Here is a 25,275-nt window from a genome sequence, read left to right on the forward strand (position 1 = left end):
CATGTGTGGAATGGTGAAAGTGGGGGTTGATGAGAGAGACTCTGAGGTAAGTATTCATTGGATTCCATGACTGATTGAATGACAGGGGTTGGACATTTCCTGCAAAGATGTTAATCAATTTCTTAACATTAAAAATTTAGGCTGAAGGTCCTGGCAAATAGTAGACCCATCACTTGGTTCAAGATGCCTTTGAAAACTTGGCCTTTAGAGATGGTTACAATGGCTGAAGTAGACATGCAATACTTCCTCTGTGAGTTTCAAAGCGATGAACCATCAAACCATCCATCTAACAACCCTATGCCTAATTGTTCAATTATACTTCAAGGGGCAGGACTTGCAGTTGGCAATATGAACACTAAGTCATCCCTTTACTCCAGGTTTATCATTTATAGATGACGAGATGATAATACCTGATTTATTTCCCAGGACTTTCAGCCTAAACTCTAAATGTGAACTGATTGACAACATCCTATGTTATGCAGGAAATTCTCACCACATCATCTACAAACAGTCATGGGAAACACGGGGTACCCATGTTAAACCACTTCATATGTTCAGCCTAATTGGCCTGGCTGCAGGTTGGCCGTGCCTTCGTTAGAAAATCAAGGTGCTCCAGAGTTCTTGGACTTTCTGTTCCTCACAAGGCTAAGGACCAACTTTAAGAAATGTCAGTCTTGAAGTTAAGTGGGGTTAAACTCAATAGAGGCAATACTGCACTTTTTTTCCTTTCCTTTCTCCAAATAGAAGAATTTAAGATCCAAGACTGTATGCTAAATAGTGCAGACTTAGGAAGTAAAATTTCTCTAGGAACTCCATCCAGTCTCAGTCACATTTCAGACACTGTGCCATTTTTAAGAAATCATGTTTATACTTAGAATGAAATAACAGTGGGCCTAATTAAAAAAAAAAAAAGAAACCAAATAGTTCTTTGCTCATTTTATATTTCTGTAAATCTAGAAAGTGATTAGTTGACGCCTTCATTACTGGTAGAATTAAATTCAATATTTGCCTACATAATTTATTAAAAAGACCTTTTGTCCTTCCTGGAGTATTTTAAGTGCAATATTTGATAGAAACTTTCATTAAGAAAGTTCCTTTTTCTTCTTCTTGTGTTTATTCTTCCACTTCTTCAGATCAATTAATATGAAGAAAGACTTTGGGTGAGACGCGTAAAACTTACTTTTGGTAGCACGCAGGTCTCAAAAAGTTAGAGGGCGAAAGCACACCCATCCTCCCACTCCCCCCACCACTGGAACGTAAGCCCCCCTAGGGCAGGGCCTTTTGTTTGCCGCCCATTCTCAGCACCCAGAACCTTGCCTAGCCCACTGCAAGCTCTCAAATACTAGATCCGCCGTCCATTCATTTATCGTCCGAGTAGGGCGCTGTGGCCAGCGAGAAGGCCCGCCCGAAGCTTCCCTGCCTCTTTCGAACCTGCGCCGCTCTCAGCCGCGGCTCGCCACCCCGGGAATATCTGGCTGCGAGGCCCACTACTCCGCGCCCGAAGCTTCCCGGCCCTTCCCTTCCCTTCTCGCGGAGGAAGGAGCGGGGCGCGACCCGGGCCCACTTCCTGTCCGGGCAGGCCTGGGCGCCCGCCTCCTCCGCGGCCTGCGCCCTGCGCGCGGGAGGTGGTGAGCCCCGGCTCGGGGCATGGGACCGGGCGCGGCGTGGGCGCCGGCCGAGGGGTTTCTGAGCTGCTCTCGCAGTTCCCAGCCGCCGACACTGCGGCCGCAGCCTCCCGCGCGGCGCCGGCGGCTGCAGGGTTAAGCGCGCAGGGGGCGGGGCCGGGGCCGGGGCCGGGCGGGCCCTGCTCGCGGAGTGCGGGCCGCGGGTGGGGAGGGGGCTGCGGCCGGGGGCGGTTCCGGGCGGCGGGGGCGGGAGCGGGCAGAGGAAGGGGGCGGGGCCCAGAAGTTGTTCCGCGCAGGGCGGGCGGGCGGCTAGGCGAGCGGTCGGCGGGCCGGCGGGCGGACCGGGCCGTGGCTGGAGAAGTTTGCACTGCGGCTGGTGAGCGAGGGTGCGGGCCCCGCCGGCCGCTGCGCGCCCGCTGCCATGGCTTTCCGCAGGAGGACGAAAAGTTACCCTCTCTTCAGTCAAGAGTTCGTCATCCACAACCATGCGGACATCGGCTTCTGCTTGGTGCTCTGCGTCCTCATCGGGCTTATGTTCGAGGTGAGAGACTGAGGAGGGGGTACTGGAGGAGCAGGCAGTGCCTTCTGTCTTGCGCCACGGGAGTACTCCTGCAGGTCCCCTGGTCCTCATCTGAGCTTAAACTCTGGGCTGTCTTGCACGTTATCTGCACCCCGGCTTTGTGTCTTGGACCCCCGTTGGCCTGTACCCCAGTCAACCCAGACAGTACCTCCAGCTTCGCTCCGTGCTAGTGGTGCCATACTCTGCCGCCCCCTTGGGTACCCACCATATCCTTGCAACCCTCTATGCAGCCCTGAAGCCAAGTCTGGACTTCAACCAACCGCAGCGCTGCCACCCTGGCCCGACGCGTGGGGTTTCCTTTTTGGCATCCGGGAGTCAAGCCGGGAGACTCCCAGACCCGCAGTCATTGCACAACCCGTCTTGTCCCAAATGGGGGTCACTGGCTTTCCTGGGCTCTTACGTGGGAGGAACCCTGACCCTTTTCACCTCCCTTCTAATTTTCTGGGTGTTTTGCATCTTTACCTCTGGAACGTGCTCCAGGTGTTCACGTGTAGCCCTGGCTCTATCCCAGCAGTGGTCTTCTGCTTATTATTTTTAATTACGGCATAAATGGCGAGTTTTGAGGACACTCTATGGACTGTCCCTTTAGATCCATGTGTGATGGACTCAAGAGCTTCACCCCTTTTATAGGGCCAAGGAGAGGGACAGGGATACCCTCTACTTTTAGGGGAAAGGTGATTTTCTTGTGGCTGCTGAAATTGGGGGCAGAGAATGGGAGCAGAAGATGGGATCCTATAAGGTCATCAGTGCACTGGTGTAGGCCTCAGAACAGGGAGTTTAATAAGCCAACAAGGGGTCAGAATCCAAGGGGGCTGATGGGAAAGACTCCTTACTCGTACAGAAAGAGAGAAATGTGATATTCAAAAGTGGGTAGAACTGGAGGAAACTGGGTATGGATTCGCCGTGGTCTATCTTGTCTCAGGCATGAGATATGTAAGTGGCACTCCCCTCACGGCTACCATGGTCGCCTCTGGTTCCTGTGAGTAGGCTCCTTGTCCTCCCTTCTGGGTAGGGTTGCTTATCTGCATTCTGGGGGATGTGTTGGAAGCTGTAACCATTTAAAAGCTGCCTTGGAGATGGAGGATTCCTAGGCTGATTCCTCCTGTGTGCCTCTGTCTCTGGGTTCCCTGTCTTCTTTCTATGGATGACAAGGGTCCTATTTGGTTGGTGGGTCTGCCCTCAAACTGGGGGCATTCTGTAGTGGCCAGGTCAGGTTTGGATGTGTGCATGTGACCTTGGCTAGGCTTCAGGGTCTGTAGGAAATGAGTCTGAGTCTGGAATAGGGTTCTCTACTCCTTTCCATAGAGCTCCTTTCCACAGCCCTCCTGTGATGTATTGAATGGTGCTGTGCCCCACTCTTTGCTGTCTCTTGTCTGACTGAAAAACTGACTGCAGCCTCAGTTTTCCCATTGTTGAAGAAGTTGGTAATACCTTGTCTTCCTCACAGGGTGGTTGTAGGTTTAACTGAGATGTTAGCAATAGAAGCCTTAATGTTTCCTACTAATGTGAGAATCAATTTCTTGCTCTTGGAGCACTTTTATTATTTATCATAATGATAACTTAATGAAATAACAGAAGATTCGTATTTGTTGATACCACTGTGTCTGTTTGCTGCCCTGCATTCCAGGAAGCCTCCTGGGAGAGGAGAACCCAGTCTTGGAGCGTCTGGCTAGAAAGACACACGTGTCATCTATAAACCTCATAGCCACACCCTCTGAAGCAGACACATCTCTTGCATAGCCAGTGGCTCTCTGCTATGTTTCTGGATTTGTTAAGGTTTCTGGCTCTGCCTGCTTTATCTTTGTGTAAAAAGAGCTATATAGTGTGTGAGCTCCAAACCTCCTTCTATCTTGTGTCTAGTCTTGTAGAAAGTCCTATGCACTAAACCTGCCAATCTTTGGAAGTCAAAAGGTGCTAGGAACTCTTTTTCCTGGAACTTGATAAAAGAAAAAAGTCCATGGAGAGAAACAAATAAAACTACTCTCTCTTCCCTAGGAATGGACTGGGGAATATGGAAAGGGCCTTGTTGAAATGCCTGTAGGCCCACTCTTTCCACCATTCCCACTTTTCTTCCCATGGCCCCTTAGACCTACCAAACTTACAGGGCAGGTTTCTCCTCTCAGAAGTGCTCTGTGAGGTTGTCAGTTACTGCTGGTCCATGAGAAAGAGGGCTTTGCTCTGAACCTCAAGTATGAAGGACTTGCCTTCTGTGCTGGACACATAGTAGGTCCTGTCTAATCCACCAGCTAACTCTGTACAGAGATTTTTTTTTTTTTTTTTGGTAGGGGGGTGGGCTTGGAACTCTGCTGCCTCTACAAATGAGAACAGAAACATCTAGGGTCCAAAAGAAACCAATTTAGGCATCTTCATACTTGGAGTAAAATGGTGAGAGGGAGGGGATGAAATGGGGAGCTGCCTCAAAACTTAGCACAGGACTGACTGGATATTTAAAGGTCTTCTGGGTTCTCCCCTGATGTGAGTGTATGTGATGTGAGTGTATGTGGGGATGCATATGGTAGGGAGGGAATACAGTCCAGAAGTCAACACAGTTCTTCATTGAAATGAGTACAGAGGGAGGTGCAGGGGCGTGGGGAGAAAGGGAGAGAGGCCATTAGGCTCTTGAGTTCCTGTCTTGTGCCAGGCTAAGATTCCTTCATTTCAAAGCTGGGCCAGGAAAACTCAATCATTATTCTTCCCACAGACAGCAACTCTCCTGACCACTCTCCCTCTGGGGTCCCCTGCCCAGTCTTGGTTTATAAGATGGGCCTCATGTTGCCCACCATCCCACACCCTGGGCAGCCACAACCCTGTGTGTCCATCTCAGCTGTGCCTTGCTAGTCATCCCTGTAGTATTCATGGCCCTTCATTTCCCTCTCAAGAACCTCAGGGTTTCAGCTCCTTATATTTAGGGAGATGTTGACTCTAAATTCCTTCCCTTGGGATCACTTCCTTTGGGAACACACATGAAAGGCTGTCTGGCCTCCCCAGCACCTCTCCCCCTGCCCCACCCTTTGTGTTTAGTTTTGGGTCATCCTACTTCCAAGGCTGGGGGCAGGTTCTTTCCCCTGAATTCAGGATTTCTCCCTGTCTTTAGGGCTGTTTGGAATAGAGCTGGGCTGTGCAGCCACAGCACTTGGCTAAAAAATGTCAGGAATGTGGAACTTTATTTTCCCCCTCCTTCCTTTCCAGCTTTTTCTTTCTTAACTTTGCTTTTGGGAGAGGTGGCGCCAGGGGGAGTTTTCTGCTCAACAGTTTGGTCCTTTCTTAGGTAGAGTCTGGTCCTGACAGTCCTTCAGGGTGTGGGCACCGGTCTGGTGTCTGTATGTGTCAGATTTGAAAGTAGCCTCCCTCCTCCCCTTTCCCTTTGCCGTCCAGTGTCCTGTTCTGTGCCACGTTTCCAACTGAAGCAGGCAGGGGAAGAGGGAAACTCTTTCATTAGCGAATGGAGAATGGAAAGAAGGGGAAAGAGAGGAAGCAACTTATACATTATCTTTAAAATGTCATTTTTAGACGGAAACTTTTTTTCCCCCTTCAAATTAGTCTCTGCAGCTGGAAAGAAATGTTTGTGAAATTCTGTCATTTGTAGCTTTGGTTTCTGTTTGGTCTGTGATGACTTAAGGATTTAGGACCCAGAGGAATTTTTGAGTAGTGGCTGTTTTTTGTTTTTTAGTTGTTTTGGAAGTAGGTGTGGCATATCTACCTTTTCTCCAGGAACTACCTTCTTCCTTGTTCCTGACTCGATGATTGACTTGTCAGGATGAAATGTTTGCAGAATATGAGTTTATCTCATGTGTTATAGCCATTAGCTGTGGCAACAGTTCACATCTTCCCGCATATCCCGGTAGGTATCATAACCTGAAATGGGCTCTTTGCCTGTCTCTTAATGTTAGCGTTGTAAAATGATTATTCTTCTACTGCATTCATAGAAGGAAGTATGTAAATGTCACAGATATACATCTGTGGACATAAGTTGTCTTTCTTTGACTAACTTCTAATGCACTTTTGAAGGAGTTCCTTTGTCCCTTTTATAGCTCTTTGCTTCCCCGCTTTAGTCTATGATATGGTCCAGTGGTGGTGTTAGAGGAAACCATGAGGGATTACTTATTGTCTGGGGTGTCCTTGTTTGATAATTAGATTTCTATGTGTCTGGCTCAGTGATTTGAGCCATAAAGCAAAAATTTGGAGCTAGATATTCTCCTGGTCAAGCCTCCAGTTTAACTGTATTGTGTAGAGTATAAGGGTACTTTGTTATTCCTGTTTCTTCCCTTGACAAAAATGTGATATCCAGGAAGAGGCATTGACCAGTTAGTGAATGTTTGATACTAATTTCAAGATGAAGACTCATATGTGTCATTAGCACTATGCCTGGCAAATGGCCCCTTCCTCAATGGGCTCAGCAGCCACACTGATGACTGCTGTGGGCTTCATTGTTTAATCTCTGACTCTGCCTTCCACCCTCAGATGGTTATTGGGCATCCTGGCTACATTTCATTCTAGAGAAGACATGTTTTGAGATGGAGTCCTTTCCCTGAATTCCCCAGTAGCTGTCTGTTCTCCGAACGGTTCAATCACTGGCTCTACCTGAGTTCCTTTCTTCCCAAGGAATCCCCTGTGGTGTAAATGCACATCTGTTTTCTGTCTGACATCCACCTTTTTAGAACATGGGCTGTGGGTCTTGGTGCTGCTGCTGTCAGCTTTGTGGAGAAGCAAAAACCATAAGAAGACTGCCCTGCAAGCTAAATAGGTGGCACTTTTCTCTTGCTTGCCCTGTTGTCTGAAGCCTCAGTCGTGCATTTCTCAGAGGCAGTGTCCAGGCTGGTCACAACAGAGCGCCTTAGTCCTGACTGTTTGTAGAATAACATGTGTTGCTATGGTGAAAGCTTCACTCTGCCAGGCATGAACTCCTTTTTGATCTGTTTCTTCATGGGCAGGGGCCCCAGAAATCACTCTGTGGCATAGCTGATGTACCTCTCATTCCCACCCTGATAAGTGACGAAGCCAGAGGTTTGATAAGCTCGGATTAGAGTTCCCAAAGGACAGAGTGCTTTCTAATCAGCGAGAGCTCTATTAGCAGGCCTTGGTGGGAAACTGCTGATACTATCACTTAACCTTTCCATCCAGCACTGTGTATCTGGTATCCATTGGTACCTAATGGTTAAAGAAGAAGGGGGAGAAGAGAAACCAGTAAAACTACTAACGGTTCCCAAACAATCCTTTCTATTTCATGAGCAGACCTTTATCACACTGTGCTCCTTTGCCTTGATTTACCTCCACTGTCTCAAATGTCCTGCAGTGTATGGGAACCAAACCTAACTTAGTTACAGCTGCTTAATGTTATGAGTAACTATGGTTTATAGAGCTTTGCAAGGGCTTCTTCTGGATGGTGAAAAGTCACACAACTTTCCTTGATTTTCAGCAGAAGAGAAATGGGACCAGATTACGAGTGGGGGGTTTCAAGGCCTCTGGGTCCTCTGATGATATTGTGGGAACCGAGGGTTAAGGAGGATGATCTGTGGCTTTCTACCAGAGCCCTATTGGCTCTTCATGTCTTCTCTGATTTGTCTGGAAGAATTGGCAGCATTTTACATCTGTGAAATGCTTTACTGGCCTTACCCTGTAATCGGATGGTTTATGGAGGCTGTCATACCCATCCAGAGCCTAACTTCTAGAGGAGGAAATTTGGCCAAGGACCATCCACTCTGCATTAGAGTTGGAGCCAAAATAAGAATCCAACAATGTCTGGCTTGCATTTAGAGCGTAGCCCTGATGCCCCCACAAATGGGGCGTCTTCGGAATGTAGCCACAGGCTGCTTTATTTTTTTTTTTTTTGTCTGAGTGGAATCTGTTTATTACCTGGAAGTAATGTCTTTGGGTCATTGTTCCACTTTCTGCCTGGAATAATCTTTGAAATTTGCATCTCTCTGAAAGAGACCACAGAGAATGACCCAAATGTATGTGTCTATCACCTATGAACATGGAAAAATGGGCACAGGATTTACCTCCCATTGAAGTTACTGCCTGGTGTTACCCAGTATCCATGTAGTTAGGTGGTTCTTGTTGTCACTTCTGCATTGCCCTTGTCATCAAGTTAACATTGTGGCCATACACATTTAAGATCTTAGAGGGAAACCCAAGAAGTTTTCTAATGTGTTTATGGAAAAGAAAAATAAGACCCCACCCACCCCAGAGATTGGGAGATTTGCCCAGGACAGTAGAGTGAATTTTTAGCAAAACTGAGGCCATGTCTTCTGAACTGTCTCTGGTGTATCTTCTACATCTCCACCTACTAGGATTCTAGATTCTATCTTTAAATGCCAATCTATGGGTAGAAGTCTTGAAATTGAAATATCTTCCTTAAGAGTTCTTCTGTGTTGATTAATTTAGCACCTGAGTGTTTGTGTACTGCTGTGTGCATATGAGAGCTCTGTGATGCAAAAAATGAATAAGGTGGGGTCCCTGTCCTCGAAGAAGTTACAGTGTGGGGACTTAAAATTGATGTACTATTTGTGGATAGGAGTCATGTCCTTTTCTTCCTTCCTCCTTTCCTCCCTCACTCCCCCTCTTCCTTCTTTTCTTCTGGGGATTGAACTGGGGCCTGTACATGTAAGGCATGAATTGTATACCTCTAGTCCCAGAAGTCAAGTCTAAAGCTTGATGTGAGTGGGTGGTGCAACATCAAACTCTTTGGTTTCAACCTTAAGCCATTGCTTTTGGTGGAAAGGGCAATTGATTAAAGTAAGTCCTGACCTTTGGGTGTGGGGTTGTCAGTATTCAGAGAAGAATAGTTGGCGGTTGCTCCTAGATAGTTTGTAGGGCACAGCTATCTGAAGGCAGTTCACTGGAGAAACTGTCACAAAAATTCCATAGATTTGGGTGTTTAAGCAACCAACACTTTATTCTTATATTTCTAAAGTCTGGGCAAGTCCAGGATCCAGGCACTGCATGTTCGGTGTCTGGGGAGGGTCTGCTTCCTAGTTCATAGATGTCTATCTCTGCAGAAGAAAGTGAGAAAGAGAATAAAAGGTAGAGAGAGAGATTAACCTCTAAGCTTTTTGATTTTTTTAATTGTTCTTTTTAGTTATAATGACAGTGGAATGTGTTTTGACATATCATACATACATGGAGTATAACTTCCCATTTTTGTAGTTGTACACGATGTGGAGAGTTACACTAGTCTTGTATTCATATAAGAACATAAGAAAGTTATTCATTCTACTGTATTTCCCATTCCCAGCTCCCCCTTCTCCCCACTCCCCTCTATCCAGTCCAGTGACAACTCCCCACCCCCATCCAGTGCTGGCTTATTTTGAGTCAGCATTTGCATATCAGAGAGAACATTCTGCCTTTGGTTTTTTTGGAATTGGCTTATTTCACTTAGCATGATAGGCTCCATTTACTGGTAAATGTCTAGGCTGTTTTATAAGGGCACTAATCCTATTCGTGAGGACTCTACCCCATGACCTAATCATCTCTCAAAAGTCCCATCTCCTAATGTCATCGTTTTAGGGGGTTAGTATTTCAGCATGGGAATTTGCGGGGGACATGTGTATGCCCGTCTATAATGGACAGTGTGTATATATGTGTGTGTACACACATGAAAGTCCTATTTCTAGTAGTGGGAGTTCTTTAGTGGTTGAAACCCTGGCTGAGGTTAGGAAAATTCATCCACGTGGCTTTTAAAGACTTTTAACATCAAACCCCCTATCCTTTAGGGTGGGTGGAAGCAAAGCTCAGGTAGGAATGTCATAATCTTCTGCGCAATCCATTGCCCTGCCTTTGAAACCGGGAGAAGACTTCTCAAGGAAGCTCCTGGATTTTGCGAGGGAGGAGTATTGTTAATTTAATCAGTTTGTTCCTTCATCTTTATTACAAAAGTACAGATACCTCTCTTAGGGAGTATTTAATTTTTTCTTTTCACAGAGAGTTTTAAAAAGTTCATTGAATGACCTAACACCATTATGAAGACTTTTTTTGGCTCCTGGGAAGGGGGAAGGATGTGTCTGTTTTTTGTTTTTGTTTTTCTTTTAGTCATACTAGTTTTTGAACTCAGGGTGCTTTACCATTGAGCTACCTCCCTAACCCTTTTTGTTTTTTTAATTTTGAGACTGGGTCTTGCTGAGTTGTTTAGTACCTCAGGATCTCCCTAATTTGCTCAGGCTGGCCTGGAACTTGAGATCCCCCTGCCTCAGCCTCTTGAGTTGCTGGGTTTACAGGCGTGGGCCATGAAGCCTGATTTGAAGGTATGTTTTAGGACAACAGATAGAGATGGAATTTATACAACTCTTCCCTTTATTCCCCTGGTGACGTCCACCCTCTCCCTTGAGGGATGCGCAGAACATGTTCCCATGCTTGTTAATCATCAAGTGTTGGTGGTTAGGTCTCTGATAACAGTACCAGATTCTTTGAGAAGGTAGCATCAAGAGTCATGGAGAGTGTGGCATGGGTTTAGAGGTGACATGACCAGCTCTTTCCTGAAATTTAAGAGCAGTCTGGGGGCTCCTGACCTGGAGGAGCAATCCTTGGGTAAACAGGCCTCCCCTCCAGCAATTCCTGGAGTCCTGCAGGAAATCACAGAGCCTGCTTCACAATGCTTACTTTCCGGCTGAGAGGAGGAATTCCTCGGAACTTGGAGCAGAACTTAATTTTTCAGACCCTACATTTCTGGAGTTTAAAGTATGTTTTCAGTTTTGTAGTCTTAACTTTGTACTGGATCAACTTTTGACCTCTATGGGCAAGGAATAATTTTTCATATGGATTTTTGTGACTTGTTTGGAAGAGGAATGTTGAGGTTGAAAGGAATGAGTGATGGTTGATTTTTGTTTTTTGTTATTTTTTTAAATAGCCTAAGGGGGGCATGAAGGAGTACTTGTGTTCTTCTTCCAGTGTCCTTGAGGCATGAATCCAGAGGAGTGTGTGGTAAAAGGAATGAGGAGTAGGGCCTGTACTTTTCTGGTAAATAGCTGTGTGGCACATTTGAGACCCTTAACCTTTCTGAGCTGCACTTGCTTTATGAGATCGTGGACTTCATTGGCCGAATTGTGCCTCTTTAACATGGGCATATACAAAAGGGTCAGAAAATGTGTAGAGAACTTAAGTTGGCAGTTGCTAATTAGATGCACCTTCCTCTGATCGTACAGATATAGGAGAAACTAGAGTAAAGTTGTACCTCCCTTAGGTTAGAACACTCAAGTTCTCATCTTGACTTTATTTCATTTTTCAGTTGAAATTGAGTTCTATCCTAAAGTTGGGTTTGGCATGTAATTATAGCTTAGCCAAATCCAGGGAGGGGAAGGAGAAAATCCATATATTAGAAAGGAATCTTTGTCCAGGATAGGAAGGGGTGGGCTTGGCTTTGTGACTGTCATAGCAGAGGCCCTAATGGCCTCTGTAAGGCTGACCAGGGAGTAGCATGACGTGGTCCCTGGCTGGGCAGATTGGCTCATGCCCTCTGCTCTGCCAAGTCAGGTTTTATCATACCAGCCTCTGAATGTAGCTAAGACTCTGTGCTTGAGCAAATATTTTCATATTTGATGACAAGCCCATCACACAGACACATGTGCACTTCTGAAGCCTTTATTTTGAGATCTGTAGGGTGAATGTAGTATCTGAACCTAACCTGTGATCTGACACCCCTTGGTCCCACAACCCCCATGGCATTCCAAATCAGGCCTTGCTCAGCAATATATAGTGCTACATCTACAGGTTCCCACTTCATCTTGCAGATGTTTTCAACTACTCTAACCTAAAATGGCTTACTCTTTTCTTCTAAATGATGGGAATGAATTAAACTTAAATTTAAAAATCAGTTTCTCTTGCATACCAGCTACATTTCAAGTGCTTTTGACAGTGCTGGTCTACACATTGCTTTATAAATTTGTGTTTTGTTTTTGTAGTAATAATGAGTAAGGGATCCTTGTGGTGTGGCTCTGTTGGGAAATCATCAGAGGCTATGGACCACAGTGATCAAGGTCTTGCATGGCCCTAGAGCCAGACTGCTTGAGCTTGAATTCTGTTCTACATAATAGCAGTGGCATCTAGGCAAATCATTTAACTTTTCCATGCCTTAGTATCCTCATCCATAAAATGGGGATAATAATATATCAGACAGTTGTTGGGAGTACTGAAAATGCTAATAGAAACACAGCACTTTGGAGAGGGCTTGGTGCACCATAAGAACCCAATATGTGTTATTTATATTATTATTACATGTAAAAAGTATTAGAGTAATATCTTGACCATGTTCAGTTCCTCTTTGTGGCTGCCTCATCCATTTGGAACATAATTGAGGAACAGGATTCAGGTCAGAGTAGCTGGTGTTGGTCTTGATCCTGTGCCCTAATGTCCTGGACTCCATACCCAGGCTAGTCCTTCAGGCCCTGTTCAAAACCCACCTGCTCTTGCTTTACACACAGTGTTATGGAGAATGGTTATCAAGCTTATAGAAGAAAGAATAAGAAAATAGGAAAAGTGGTATGGGTGGTATAGATAGACTGGTGGGAGAGTTGTCCATTATTAAATTCTTAGAAAAAATAAGAAATGAAAAAAATCTGAACACTTGGTATTTCTTAGTATGATCAAACAGCTGCAGAGGATTTTAAAATTAAAGTATAATACATGATCATAATGATTATCCTGTAGTTTCATGAAAAAGGAAAGGAAATCCCCAAATACAAAATCCAGAATGCTTCAAAATCTGAGCACTGATATGATGTCATAAGTGGAAAATTCCACACCATGAAACCTTGTTTTATGCACAAAATTATTTAAAATGTTTATTTATAAAATTATCTGGGGGCTAAGGCTGTATCTCAGTAGTAGAGTGCTTGCCTCGCATTTATAAGACCACACATTCAATCTCCAGTGTTCATAACAATAATAGAATTATATTCAGGCAATGTATATAAAGTATATATGAAATATGAATTTCACATTTATCCGGGGCAGTGGTGCATGGCTGTAATCCCAGTGGCTTGGGAGGCTAAGACAGGAGGATCACAAGTTCAAAGTCAGCCTCAGCAACAGTGAGGCACTAAGCAACTCAGTGAGACCCTGTCTGCAAATAAAATACAAAATAGGGCTGGGGATGTATGTAGCTCAGTGGTTGAGTGCCCCTGATACCAAAATTTTTTTTTGTGTGTTTATATTTGGTTCTTATCTCTAAGACATTATATATATGCAAAGATTATAAAATCTGAAAAAATCTAACACCCAGAACACATTGCAACCTGTATACTCATCTACATTTTAGAAGTATGTTTAGCCATAATAACTAATGTTAAAGTTTCAAACCTAGACCTGTAGTAATGTTGTGCCTCACCTCATGCCCAGGAATGGAGTTGGCCATCTGTGGACTGTGATATCTGAAACTATGGTACCCAAATAAACTTCCTCCTCTGATATTAGTCTTATCAAGTCCTTTGGTCTCAGCTATCAAAAAGCTGACTAAAACTAGTAATATAGGAAATTTGGATATCCAGAATAATTCATCCCTAGGAATTTTTGGGGAGCAACACCTTTCTAGCCCTGAAAGATATTAGGTGTCCCCCAAAACTCATGCATGAGATGAGGCAAGAGGGTTCAGAGGTGAAATGATTGGGTTATGAGAGTTATTGGTACATTAAGCCCCTAATAAGGATTAACTGCAGTCAAGGTGTGGCTGGAAGGGGTGGGTCACTGAAGGTTTGCCTTTAGGGTATATGTTTTGTCTGTGGTGAGGGAAGTCTCTCTTTTTCTGATTCCTGGCACAATGACCCGAACTGCTTTTCTTTGCTATTATTCCTTTCTGCCATGAAGTTCTCCCTCACCTTGTGCCCAGGAATGGAGTTGGCCATCTGTGGACAGAGATCTCTGAAGTTATGATACCTAAATAAACTTTTCCTCCTTTGATATTAGTCTTATCAAGTCCTTTGGTCCCAGCTATGAAAAAGCTGACTAAAACAAGTAATATAGAAAATTTGGATATCCAGAATAATTCATCCCTAGGAATTTCTGGGGAGCAACACCTTTCTCGCCCTGAAATAAAAAACATAGTTGGTCTGCTATACAGTACATTTATTACCCAAGACATCGAAAGAAACATTTTTGGCATTCTTATCACCCAGCCTGGACATATCCCCAATTAACACTCTTCAGTGACCTAGACTTTGACTTTTTTTTTTTTAAACTTATTCAGCAAATATGCCTACTCTGTGTAAGGCAATAAAATCTGAAATAGAAGCTAGTTAACATATTGACACAACTTGTTTTTGTGTGGTCATTATTGGAGTTCGAAAAATAAGAATGTGAGGCCTCTTGGCCTCTCTTCCCTGAGTTTCTTGTGTCCAGAGAACTCTAGGCATGGCAATTATGACCTTGCCAGATTGTCACTGACTGATTACCACACCATTAGCCTTTAGCTGTGGGATGGCCAAGTGTAACTTTGCCAGTGTTGCTCTCAGTCCCACCTTTCTGCATTGTTGCTTCTGTGGCCTAAGGTAGGTTAGTCTGGACAGAGTTAGTTCTTGCCCTCTTGTGTAGATGTTGATTAATCACTGCTTTTGTGAGAGCTGTCATTCTAGGTGTTTGGAACACAGAAAAAAGACTCATTGCCTAACCCAAAGGAACTCGCCTTCCTGTTTATTAAAGAAGACAGATAAGCAGACAGTCACTTGAGGATTAGTATTCTAATTGAGTTGCCATATTGGTTGTCTGTGTCTAGCATGCAATCCTATTCTACCAAACAGGATTTCCACAGGGGAAAACATCCCATGATTCTGGAGGTTGAGACAGGAGGATCATGAGTTCAAAGCCAGTTCTAAGCCAGCCTTAGCAAAAGCAGGGCGCTAAGCAATTCAGTGAGACCCTGTCTCTAAATAAAATACAAAATAAGACTGGGTTATGTGGCTCAGTGCTCCTGAGTTCAATTCTAGGTACCCCCCCACCCAAAAAATAAAAATTAACAATACTCTGTCCTTGCAAAATTCAGGAGCTTCCTTAAGAAGTCCTCTCCTTGTTTCAAAGGCAGGGCAGTGAAGGCTCAGAGGATTATGACCTTCCTATCTGAATTGTGAGCTTTGCCTCCACCCACCCTAAAGGGGCATTACGGATCATGATGGGGGGTTGATGTTAAAAGACTTTAAAAACCACGTGGATGAATTTTCCTAACTTCAGCCAGGGTTTCAACCTGGAGGAGGGGCTTCTAGCTGAGAATTGGAGTAGGCACATGCTAAGTAAGTCTAGGAACAGAGGAGATGTGCGAGGTCCTAGACAGAGGGAGCAGCACATCCTCATGCAGGTAGAGTGATGAGGAAGTGGGAGTAGGGAGGAGCTTGGGGTAGTCTACAAACTAGTGACATAGGATGCTCTGGGGATGAGAAGGAGGGGAAATAGTGGAGGTGAGGCCAGATCATGGAGTGTCTTAACAGGTCATGCTCCGGAGTTGAGACTTTATCCTGGGTGTAATGAGGAGCCTTTGAAGAGTTTTGGGGAGGATAGTGATGTGATGACATTGCTGTGGAGAGTGGTTTAGAAGGTGAGACTGGACATAGGGAGTCTGCTTGGGAGGCGTTGCAGTGGTCCATGCGAGAACCTCCACCTGGGGACCTTTCTGTCATGACCACCAGCCAGGAAGTAAGCTCCACGGAGCAGCTGGGACCCATACACCAGAATGCTTTCTGGTACTGATTCTCAGATCTCTTTCCTGTATCTTTTATGTAACACATAAAGCAGCAAGGCCCAGGTGTGGGGTGGGCACCAACATTGAGCCTAAGAGAGAGAAACAGTGTTTCTGTAGACCTAATTATCTCTCTGAGGCTTGGTTGATGCTGGTCTTGCCCTTGAACGTGGATATCATTCTGTTGTACTGTCTTGTGTTGCCTCGGCGTGATTTTTACCACTGAAGTGTTCTTCAGGTTTATTAAAAAGCTATTTGTTTACTTGTTATGTGGTTTCTGTTTTTTTGAAAGGGAGGTCTTTAGCAAGTTATAATATCTTTTTCCTCTATTCTTTATTTTTCTTAGCTAAATAAACTATAAAGAGAGTTGCATGTGGGTCCCATGGCCTTACCTGAGGAAGCAGGCTTTGTTTCAGTGCTCAGTGGAGGCTGAGAGAATGTCAGCTCCCCTTGTGGAGGTGTTTCTAGTTATAGAAGGGGTAAGGAGGGACAAGGTAGGTATGGCCTATATGTATCATTGATTCAAAAAAGTTATTGAGTGCTCACTAAATGCCGAGGTCTATGTGTATTTCATACCTAACAAGGGTGTCAGCAAATAATTTTGAGATTTCTTTGACAATGTGATCCACTCATCCCTAAACTTTTACCTAGACAGGTGCAGTGAGGTTTTCTCCTGGTCTGTTCTGGCACCTTGGGGGGGGGGTCTTCTTACCAAGGCTAGTTGGTGATACCTATGCTTTTATTAGCCTCCCCACTCCCTAGCAAGACAGTAGTTTGCAGTTTCCAGGAATATAGATACCAAACAGAAACTCTTTATTCCCCTCTTTCCTGGCCCATGCTTGCTTTGTCCTACGCGTCTGTTCTGGTTTCCCTCCTGAATTACTCCCAAGTCACCTCTTGCCCTTAATGTTCTTGTCCCTAGTTCTGACATGTGACATCTCTCACCTGAATGGCTGTGGGCAGTCATGATGTGGCCCTAGCCCCTCATTCCCTGTGATCCTTCCTCCATGCAGCCACCATGAACTGTTCTCAAACACAGAGCTGAGCATGGTCTCTCCTACTTTTAACTCCTCCTGGGATGCTCAGCTAAAGGCTTCAAGGCTTCCTGTGGTCTGAGCTCTAAAGGCTTCAAGGCTTCCTTTGTCCTGGGCTCCTCTGCATATCCCCAGGCCTCCCCTCTGCCTTTCTCTCCTTGCAAACCAGCCCACCTGTGCTTCCTGAATGATCCCTTGTCTTCTCTGCTTCTCTACTTTAGCTCATGCCCCCTTGCCCCCTGAATCTTCTCCTCAGTCCCTTCTCATTCTGCCAACTCCCGCTTCTCCTTTTATGTCCACCTCAGATATTGCAGGAGAACCCCTGCTCAGGATGCTTTTCTGGCCTTCCTTTCCTAGTCTAGTGCATTCCTCTGTCGAACCCCCTCTGCCTTCTTTTGTTTATTCATTCAGCCAGACTCAGAGAGTATTTGCTCTCTGCCAAATGCTGTTCTTGGGGCTAGGCATAAAAGATGAAAAGGTGAACATTCTACCTTTTCAGAAGAGCCAAGAGTCTTCAGAGAGGTGACAGTATCATTGCTGCACTTGTGTGTTCAAGGTCCAGTTGCAGGTCAGGAAGGGAGCAAAACTCCTTGGGAGGGTTAGGGACAAATATTTTAAAAAGAAGGGTAGCTGGGCCTTGAAACCTGAGGGATGTTGACCAGGCAGACATTCTGGGGAGAGGGTGTTCTAGACAGACAGAGCATGGGGGGAATGGTGAGTGTCTATGTGTTGCCGAAGTGTGTGTGTATGTGTGTGTGTGTGTGTGTGTGTGTGTGTGTGTGTGTGTGTGTGTGTTAAGACTGGCAGTAGTGGAAGATGAGTTTGGACTGACAAGCAAGGGGTACAGGCCATGGAGGCCCTTGTCCAAACGTCTGGACTTGGTGTCAGCTTAGGTAACAGGGAGCCCTGGAAGATTTCTGAGCAAGGGTGTGACATGAACATATAATGGGCAATAGGGCTGACATGGGCTCCTTGATCTTGCTGTGACCCCTACTCCACCCTAAAGGAAGGAGTTGTTTCATATTTTTTCAGTGTCCCTAGCACCTCTGAACCTAACATGTGGCTGATGTGAATTTATCAAGGATTGTCCTGTGTACACACAGTGTGTCTTGAGTGGCCTTTCTGCTCTTGTGGTTATTTGAAGTTTTTTTTATCTACACTGTCACTTCTGGGTTTTCAGGTAACCATTTGGAGATGCTTATGAGCACATTAGTCATGCTGGCTACTTTAGCATGTGCATGCAGATAGAGAACCTACAATCTCAGCTTTTTAAAGCTGAGGGAAAAAATCTTTTGGGAATAGGTCCTATTTGGTGATACATCACATGACTCAAAAATCAAAAACTGATGGGAAGAAATACATTGAGAAATGTCCCTTTCCACTCACCTGTTCACATCCACCTTCCTGTCCCCGGCCCTCAAGTAACCACTTTTAGTTTTGTATGTCATTCCTGTTCAGTTTATTTATGCAAATACAAGCAGCTATAAATATATAAGATATATACAGTACATCAATATCTATACACATGTACATATATTTTTGTCTCCTTTCTTACACAAAATGAAGCATATTGACTACACTGTTTTGTACCTTACCTTTTTAGTTAGTCACATATCTAGGAGATTTTTCCATGTCCATACATTTTCCTCATTGATTTGTAACATCTCATAGTCTTTCTTAATGAAGGTTCATTTTAATTCCCTTTTGATGGATACTTGGTTAGTTTACAGTCTTTTGCTCTTATAAACAATGTCACAATGAGTATCATGGTATTTATGTCACTTTGAATCCATATGAGCAGATCTTGTGTCTATTTGGGCATAGCAAAGGTGGAATGAATGGGCCAAAGCATAACTGTATTTGTTTTTTTTAAATATATTGAAAAAGTGTTCTTGTCCTTATTAAATACCATGAATTTAAATCAATGAATCCACCATTGACTCTATCATGTACCCATGAAAATACAGTGTGCTATATATTATCATCTAACACAGTGTCCAATATGTAATAGAAAACAAATACTTAGATATTTTAAATTACTTTGGTATGTTTGAATAATGAATTATCTTTCAGCCGCTCCATGCTGCTTTTCTTTCCTCTGGCCCTTCATGTAAGTTCTTTCCTCAGGTCAGCCTGTCCTGGTCCTGACAGCCCTTGTCTGTATGTGGTCCCATTGCTCTTTGTGCTTGTCTTAGGGGCTATGGGACCTCAGTTTCTTAGGGGTGCATCCCTTGCTGACCATAGTGTCTCTAGCACTCAGCAGAGCACTTGGTATTTGGTGGCTCTCATATAATATTTTTAGTAAATAAGCTGTAAAGTAGAATTGCCATTTGATAACCCCCTTTTTAAAGAATTTTTTTTTGTATTTTTAATTGAGATACCATGTATCATTAAATTCCCCATTTTAACATATACATTTCAGGGGCTTCTAGAATCTTTACTGTATATCATAGTATTATCATTATTTAATTCATAACATTTCCATCATTCCCCAGAGAAACCTGGTAGCCTTCATTTCCTCTTGCTCCCACTCACCTCAGCCCAGAAACCATTAGTCTACTTTCTTTCTCTGGATTTGCCTATTTTGGGTATAATATGTGGCCCTTTGTGTCTGGCTTCTTTTACTTAGCATAATGTTTTTGAGATTTATCCCTGTTGTAACACGTGTCAGTACTTCATTCATTTTTATGACAGACTCGTTCCATTGTATGGAGATACCATATTTTATCCATTCATTAGCGGAGCAACATTTGTATTGTCTCTGCTTTTTGAAAATTATATAATCCTGCCCACGCTTCATGTATAGGTTTTTGTGTGGATAACATGTTTTCAGTTCTCTTGGGTATACAACTATGTGGGGAATTGCTGGGTCTTAAATAATTTTAATACAGGTAAGGAGCCAGCATTAAAATCATATTGAATAGCTTGTATTTTTCATCTAAGAATTATATCTCAAAGTCAGTTACAAATGTAGCTCATTATTCTGACTTTATACAGTGGTACTGGTTATGGGAGTAATATTTGATGGACTAAAGGATAATAATCCAGCTGTGACTCAGAGACAAATGTTGTTAGAGTTCATATGACAGTTTACTGGATACTTACCACATGCACCATGCTAACTCTGTGGAGTTGCTTAAACACACAGGATGCGGCCCTTGCCCTCATGCCATAATTCACTTGAAACAACTAAATATCCATCTCTATTGAACCAGTTAGGTAAACTATTAATATAACCATAGAGTGGAGCATAGTCACTGTTTAAAGAATATGATGTCAGTCTCTATGTGTGGACATGAATTAATGTCTGAAACAAAAGAGGTTGCAGATTAGCATGTATGGAATGAGCCCATTTTAATAAAAACCTATTTGCATGTGCAGAGGCAAAACCTGGAAAAAGCACAGCAGATTGCTAACATTAACTCAGATTTCAGCATTCTCTTTTTAAAAATTATTTTACAGTAGTTGTGTATATCTTTTAAATTCATTCGACTTCCCACAGTTCTTCTTTGGGAAAAAGAAAGGGATATTTGAGATAAGATGTTTATCTGAAACATTAGATATCAATATAGGATTTAATATTGCATATCAGCATATGACTAAATGCTAGTACATTCGTGGTAAGCAAGCCCCGAGGTGAGAGGGCTTTTAGATTCTAGCCATCAGGGCATCATGAAGAATGGAATTCAGCTTAGCCTTTAAAGGATGGGTAGCATTTACATAGTACTCAACAGTTTGTTGAATCAATGATAACTCATGCCTTGTGCTTTGAGTACCCCCTTTGTGCTAAGCGTGGTGATAAGCACTTTGGCTGTATTCTCCCATGCAGTACTCATGGTCACTGTGGGAGAAAGATGCTGTGATTACCCTGTTTTACACATGCGTGAGCTGAGGCTTAGAAAGTCTAACCTGACCAGACTTCCATCTCTCATGAGTGGCTGAGTCAGAATTCACAGTCTGGCTTCTGACTTCATAGCTGAGTCCTGTGCGTCATTTTAAATCAGAGACGGAGGCCTGGAGAACTCAAGTCATGTGCCTTGGGTCACACAGCTAGAAAACTGAGAAGCCAGCATCTGGACTCATGGTATTCCTGTTAATCTGTCATGTGTATAACATAAATGTTTTCTCATGTAGGCTACAGGTTCTTGAAATCCCTGGGTTGGCAATGGGAGACTGGAAGGTTGTGGGCCAGAAAAGCATGTGAATTTTTTTTTGGAGATTCACATATTAGTGTATAGTTTCTTGGACAGGCCTAGGGCCATATCTCTAGCCTCTGGCACACTTATTGAATCTTTTGCTGTAGGCTGTGGGGTCAGCTTAGTGGGAGGGTCCTGTTTGCCATTGCTTTGGGACTTTTTGTTGAATAAATCATGATTCGCTATTGAACTGTTAGACAACTATTCACTGTTGTTGTCTAATTAATCCTCCCCATAGTTCTTAAACTCAAATTATTCAACCTACATGCTACTAAATTTCATATGGTAAGTATTAGAAGTATCTGAGGGCCATCACCTCTTCTTTTCTTTTTGGTTATAATGTATGTCATTATGCATGATTTTTTAATATGGTAAAATGCACATAACAAAATCTATCATCTTAACCATTTTTAAGTGTATTTTTAAGTAGTGTTGACCACATTCACAGTGTATGACTAACATGTAGAACTCATTTCATTCATTCCACAAACATTAATTGAGCACCTCCTCTGAGATGATTAAGATATACTCCCCATTCAGTCTGGGGGGGCGGGGAGGGAAGAAGACTGGGAAAGCCAGTGTTATTAAGGTCAGCATGGCCAGAGTAGTGAAGTGCTCTTTCTGGGATTGGGTCCTTTCCCAGAAAGAGCACCTCACCTCTTGTGTGTCCCAGGCAGAACCACACCACCAACCAGATCTCCAGGGTTTCTGCTTCTCTGGCTTCCTTCTTGTCTGCTTTCTGGTTGTGTTTAGCATCTCCTCACTCCCTGGAGGAATTGTGCCTCCTCTACTCTACAAAGCCCTGGGGAGACCAAGCTAGCAGATCCTGCATGTAGAAGAGCCATACTCTGTAGCTGGGCCCATGTGGCCTGGGGTGGGGGCAGGGCAGAAGAAGAGTGCTGCCAAAACCAGAACTTCACCAAACCCCAAATCAATGTTTTGCCCAAATATAGTATCCTAACCTTCCACCCGTCCTGTTTAAGCTAAATATACCAATCTTCAGCTTGCAAGCTCAGCTTCTGCCACGAATGACTCCTGTGATTATTCTGAAGTGTGTTTTCTCCATTTCACATCTAAAAAAAATGACGATGGTGATGTGGCTGAAGGCTCTGACAAAGGACATGTGTAAAACTAAACAGATTGGAGAGGGCTGGCTCCAGGTCACGTTTGGTCTTGTACATTTCTATGACGACCCATTGAACCTGAAAGATAGTGATGGCATCTGTACTGTCCAGTGCAGGACCTCCTTAGGAGAAGAAGGCTTACTATGGTGATGAACTTGCAGGGTCTCCTTCCCCAGAAAAGTAGGCTGCAGGTTTGAGGCTTCATTGCCATTCCCATCTGGATAAGCACTTTGTATCACACTGAGTCATGTTTATAAATGCAAAGACATGTGCACAGCCCAGGTGCAAACTTTGATTTCAAATTGACTGATTTTTGACCACTCCTTCACTGTACTAGATAACTTGGTTAAGTTACTTAACTGTACCCAGTTTTCTTGACAAAAGGATGAAAATACTTGTACCCACCTTATTGGGTTTTTGGAAGGACCAAGTAAATTTTTAATGTATAGCATTTTTGCAGAACCTGATGTACTGTAAGGGATTAATCAAAATGTGTCATTTTTAGTATATGAATGTTAAATAATGCCATGAATATTGCAGCTGTCCTTAAGCAGCCATTTTCTGTACTTCTGATTTTTAGGTTCCAGGTTTTGTGTAGTCTGTATATCCTGGTGTGCCTACTCCTCACCAGACACATCTTTCATTCCTCACCCAGCCATTGCTGCCTGGACCAAGACTGGGAGTAGACAGGTTGAGATATCTGCTGGGGCTTCTCCTTGGAGACTGTGAGCCCATGTACTCTTGAGCTTTAACTCTGAGCCTCCAGCCATGTGTTGCCCATGGATGCCTTTTGGCAAAGGCTATGAGCTCCAGAATGACCCCTCTCCTTTTCCCCTTCTCAAGGATCAAGTGACTCTGGTACTATATCTCCCTTTCCTACTGGGAGGAATTCTATGAGGGTAAATTATGTGGGGATCAGCTGCTTGAAATATGTTATACAGAACCATGACCTAACTATCAGAACATTTAAAAAAAAATAATAGGGATCTTTTTTAACTTTACAACTTACTATTGTTGAGGAACTTTCTTTACTGTTTAAATATGACTGCTGTAAAAAGATTTCTTCAAGCTATTCCATTTAACAATTGATTCAATTTCTACTGCTTTTGTGCCCAGACACTATGGTTTTTCATGGTTGTAATAAAACTTCACAGACTGAATTCTGATTTTTTTCCCACTCAGTAGTATAGCCAAATATTTTGAGATGTTCACATTTTTAAAAGATGAGTCTATTCCTAAATGCTTACTAGTAAGGGATTGGTTAAATCAATTTAAAATGATGACATAAATCTCTGTGCAGTATCATAGACTGTAGGATTGTGTTTCTTTTTAAAATGGATTCTAGAATGCCATATTGATGTGGACCTTTTTTTTTTAAGTTTGAATTTATTGTATCATCTGTATGGATGATCATCAAAATAGTATCAGTGAAGGCTGGGGATGTGGCTTAGTGGTAGAGTGCTGGCCTAGTATGTGTGAGGCCCTGGGTTCAATTCCCAGCACCACATCCACCGTCACATAAGAAATAAATAAAAAGAAAAAAGTAGTTATCAATGATTTTCTCTGTGCAATAGAATTTCAAGTAATTAAAAATTTTTTTCTCCATACTTACATCTGTCTACTCATATACATTGATATTTGTTTTAACAAATATATTATTTTGATGATCAGGAAAAGACACATTAAAGCTGTTTTGTATGGGACAAGATGGAAAGTTTGGATTAGTGCTTGGAGAGGAGGAGAGGTTCATGGGGTAAGGTGGAGAGAGCTGGCACATGGGCAAGGCCAGTGTACAAGGAGGAGGGCTCTGCAGCAAAGCTGCTAAGGGTATTGAAGAGAGGAGCCCATGCCCTGGACCTTAGAGATTTCATTTCCACCTGCTATAAATGAAAACTCCACTTTACAGAAGCCTTTTGAAGAGAGGGTTAATACAGGGGTCCTTTAAACTTTATTGAAGCCTATATGAAAGTATCAAGAAAAACTCAAGGTTGATTCAAAGTGGAAATGAAACTTCTCAGTTCCACATATTAACTGCATAAATCTCATGAATGAAATGGCCTGTGGTGGAATTTTAAGCTTTTAAAATGGCAATTGAAAATTTAAAGTATACACCCGACACAGCAGCCCATTGCTGCCTGGTGGGGGATGGGGTAGTGTGGAAGTGGGCCACCCATTCCAGTTTTCGGTGAGAACTGTTCACTCTGGTTTCTGAAAGGCACCTGTCCCACCGCACCCGTGGCCAGAGGTGTGGGAAGCTAACAGGTGGTGAGGGTAGGGCATGTGGTATCAGTGAAGGGTTCTGTGAAGTTAGAGGACTCGCTTGCCTTGAAGAATCTCCTCTTGCTGAGGGCTGATAACCTGGGGCTGGTGGTAAACTACCTACCCTTCTTTACCTTCGAGCATGTGAAAGGTGTGCATTCACTTGCTAACGGGGGAAAATGGAGCTGTTGGTGGTGGCTGCCTGTTAACACCTACTTAGACCCACTTCATATAGAGAAAGTAGGAGGAGAAACAGGACTCTCACCTAGAAGATAACACTGAAAATCATAAATGACAAAGTAATGGGTTTTTTTTTAAATAAGAAAAATTACTAATTGTTGCTTACTGAATACGTATGACATGCTAGGCCATATGCTAGATTTGACCTTCTAGTACCACTAATCTCTTTAATAGATTCTGTCTCTATCTACACCAAATAAGATGAACAACTCCATTTCAGAGTGAATGAGGGCAGAATTAGGACACAGGTCTTTCTGAATGCAAAATTGAGCTCTTAACCCTTGTTATCTATTACTTTTCAGCAAGGAGGTGCAGCAGCAGTGCTTCAGAGGTGAGGGAAGGAGGCAGCCAGCCATGGGGTGAGGTTAGGATAGGTGAGAAGACTTCTAGGGTGAGGCCAAAGCTAACCTTCAAAAGGAAAGCCAAGGCAGAAGGGCAAAGGTAAGGAAGAATAGAGGACTGGTATTGTTCCAGACAAAAAAGGCATTCAGAGAATCTCTGGTTAAATGTTACAAAACAGTTCTTGGGCCAGACCAGCTTGGAAAATGCTAGGCTTAACATATTTC

At 43.5% G+C, this 25,275-nt stretch overlaps 1 protein-coding gene across 1 annotated transcript in view; it reads left to right on the forward strand.

Annotated features, from left to right (window-relative positions):
* The first annotated feature begins 1,906 nt into the window (after positions 1-1,906).
* Positions 1,907-25,275, forward strand: part of Tram2 (translocation associated membrane protein 2) — a 76,940-nt gene continuing 53,571 nt past the window's right edge. The window contains exon 1 of the mRNA XM_005318567.3: positions 1,907-2,166. Coding sequence (XP_005318624.1) covers positions 2,047-2,166 — 120 coding nt within the window. The 5' untranslated portion in view covers positions 1,907-2,046. The remainder of the gene's footprint in view (positions 2,167-25,275) is intronic.

This window comes from Ictidomys tridecemlineatus, chromosome 8 (assembly GCF_052094955.1).
Source record: "Ictidomys tridecemlineatus isolate mIctTri1 chromosome 8, mIctTri1.hap1, whole genome shotgun sequence".
In the NCBI taxonomy this organism is placed as follows: domain Eukaryota; kingdom Metazoa; phylum Chordata; class Mammalia; order Rodentia; family Sciuridae; genus Ictidomys; species Ictidomys tridecemlineatus.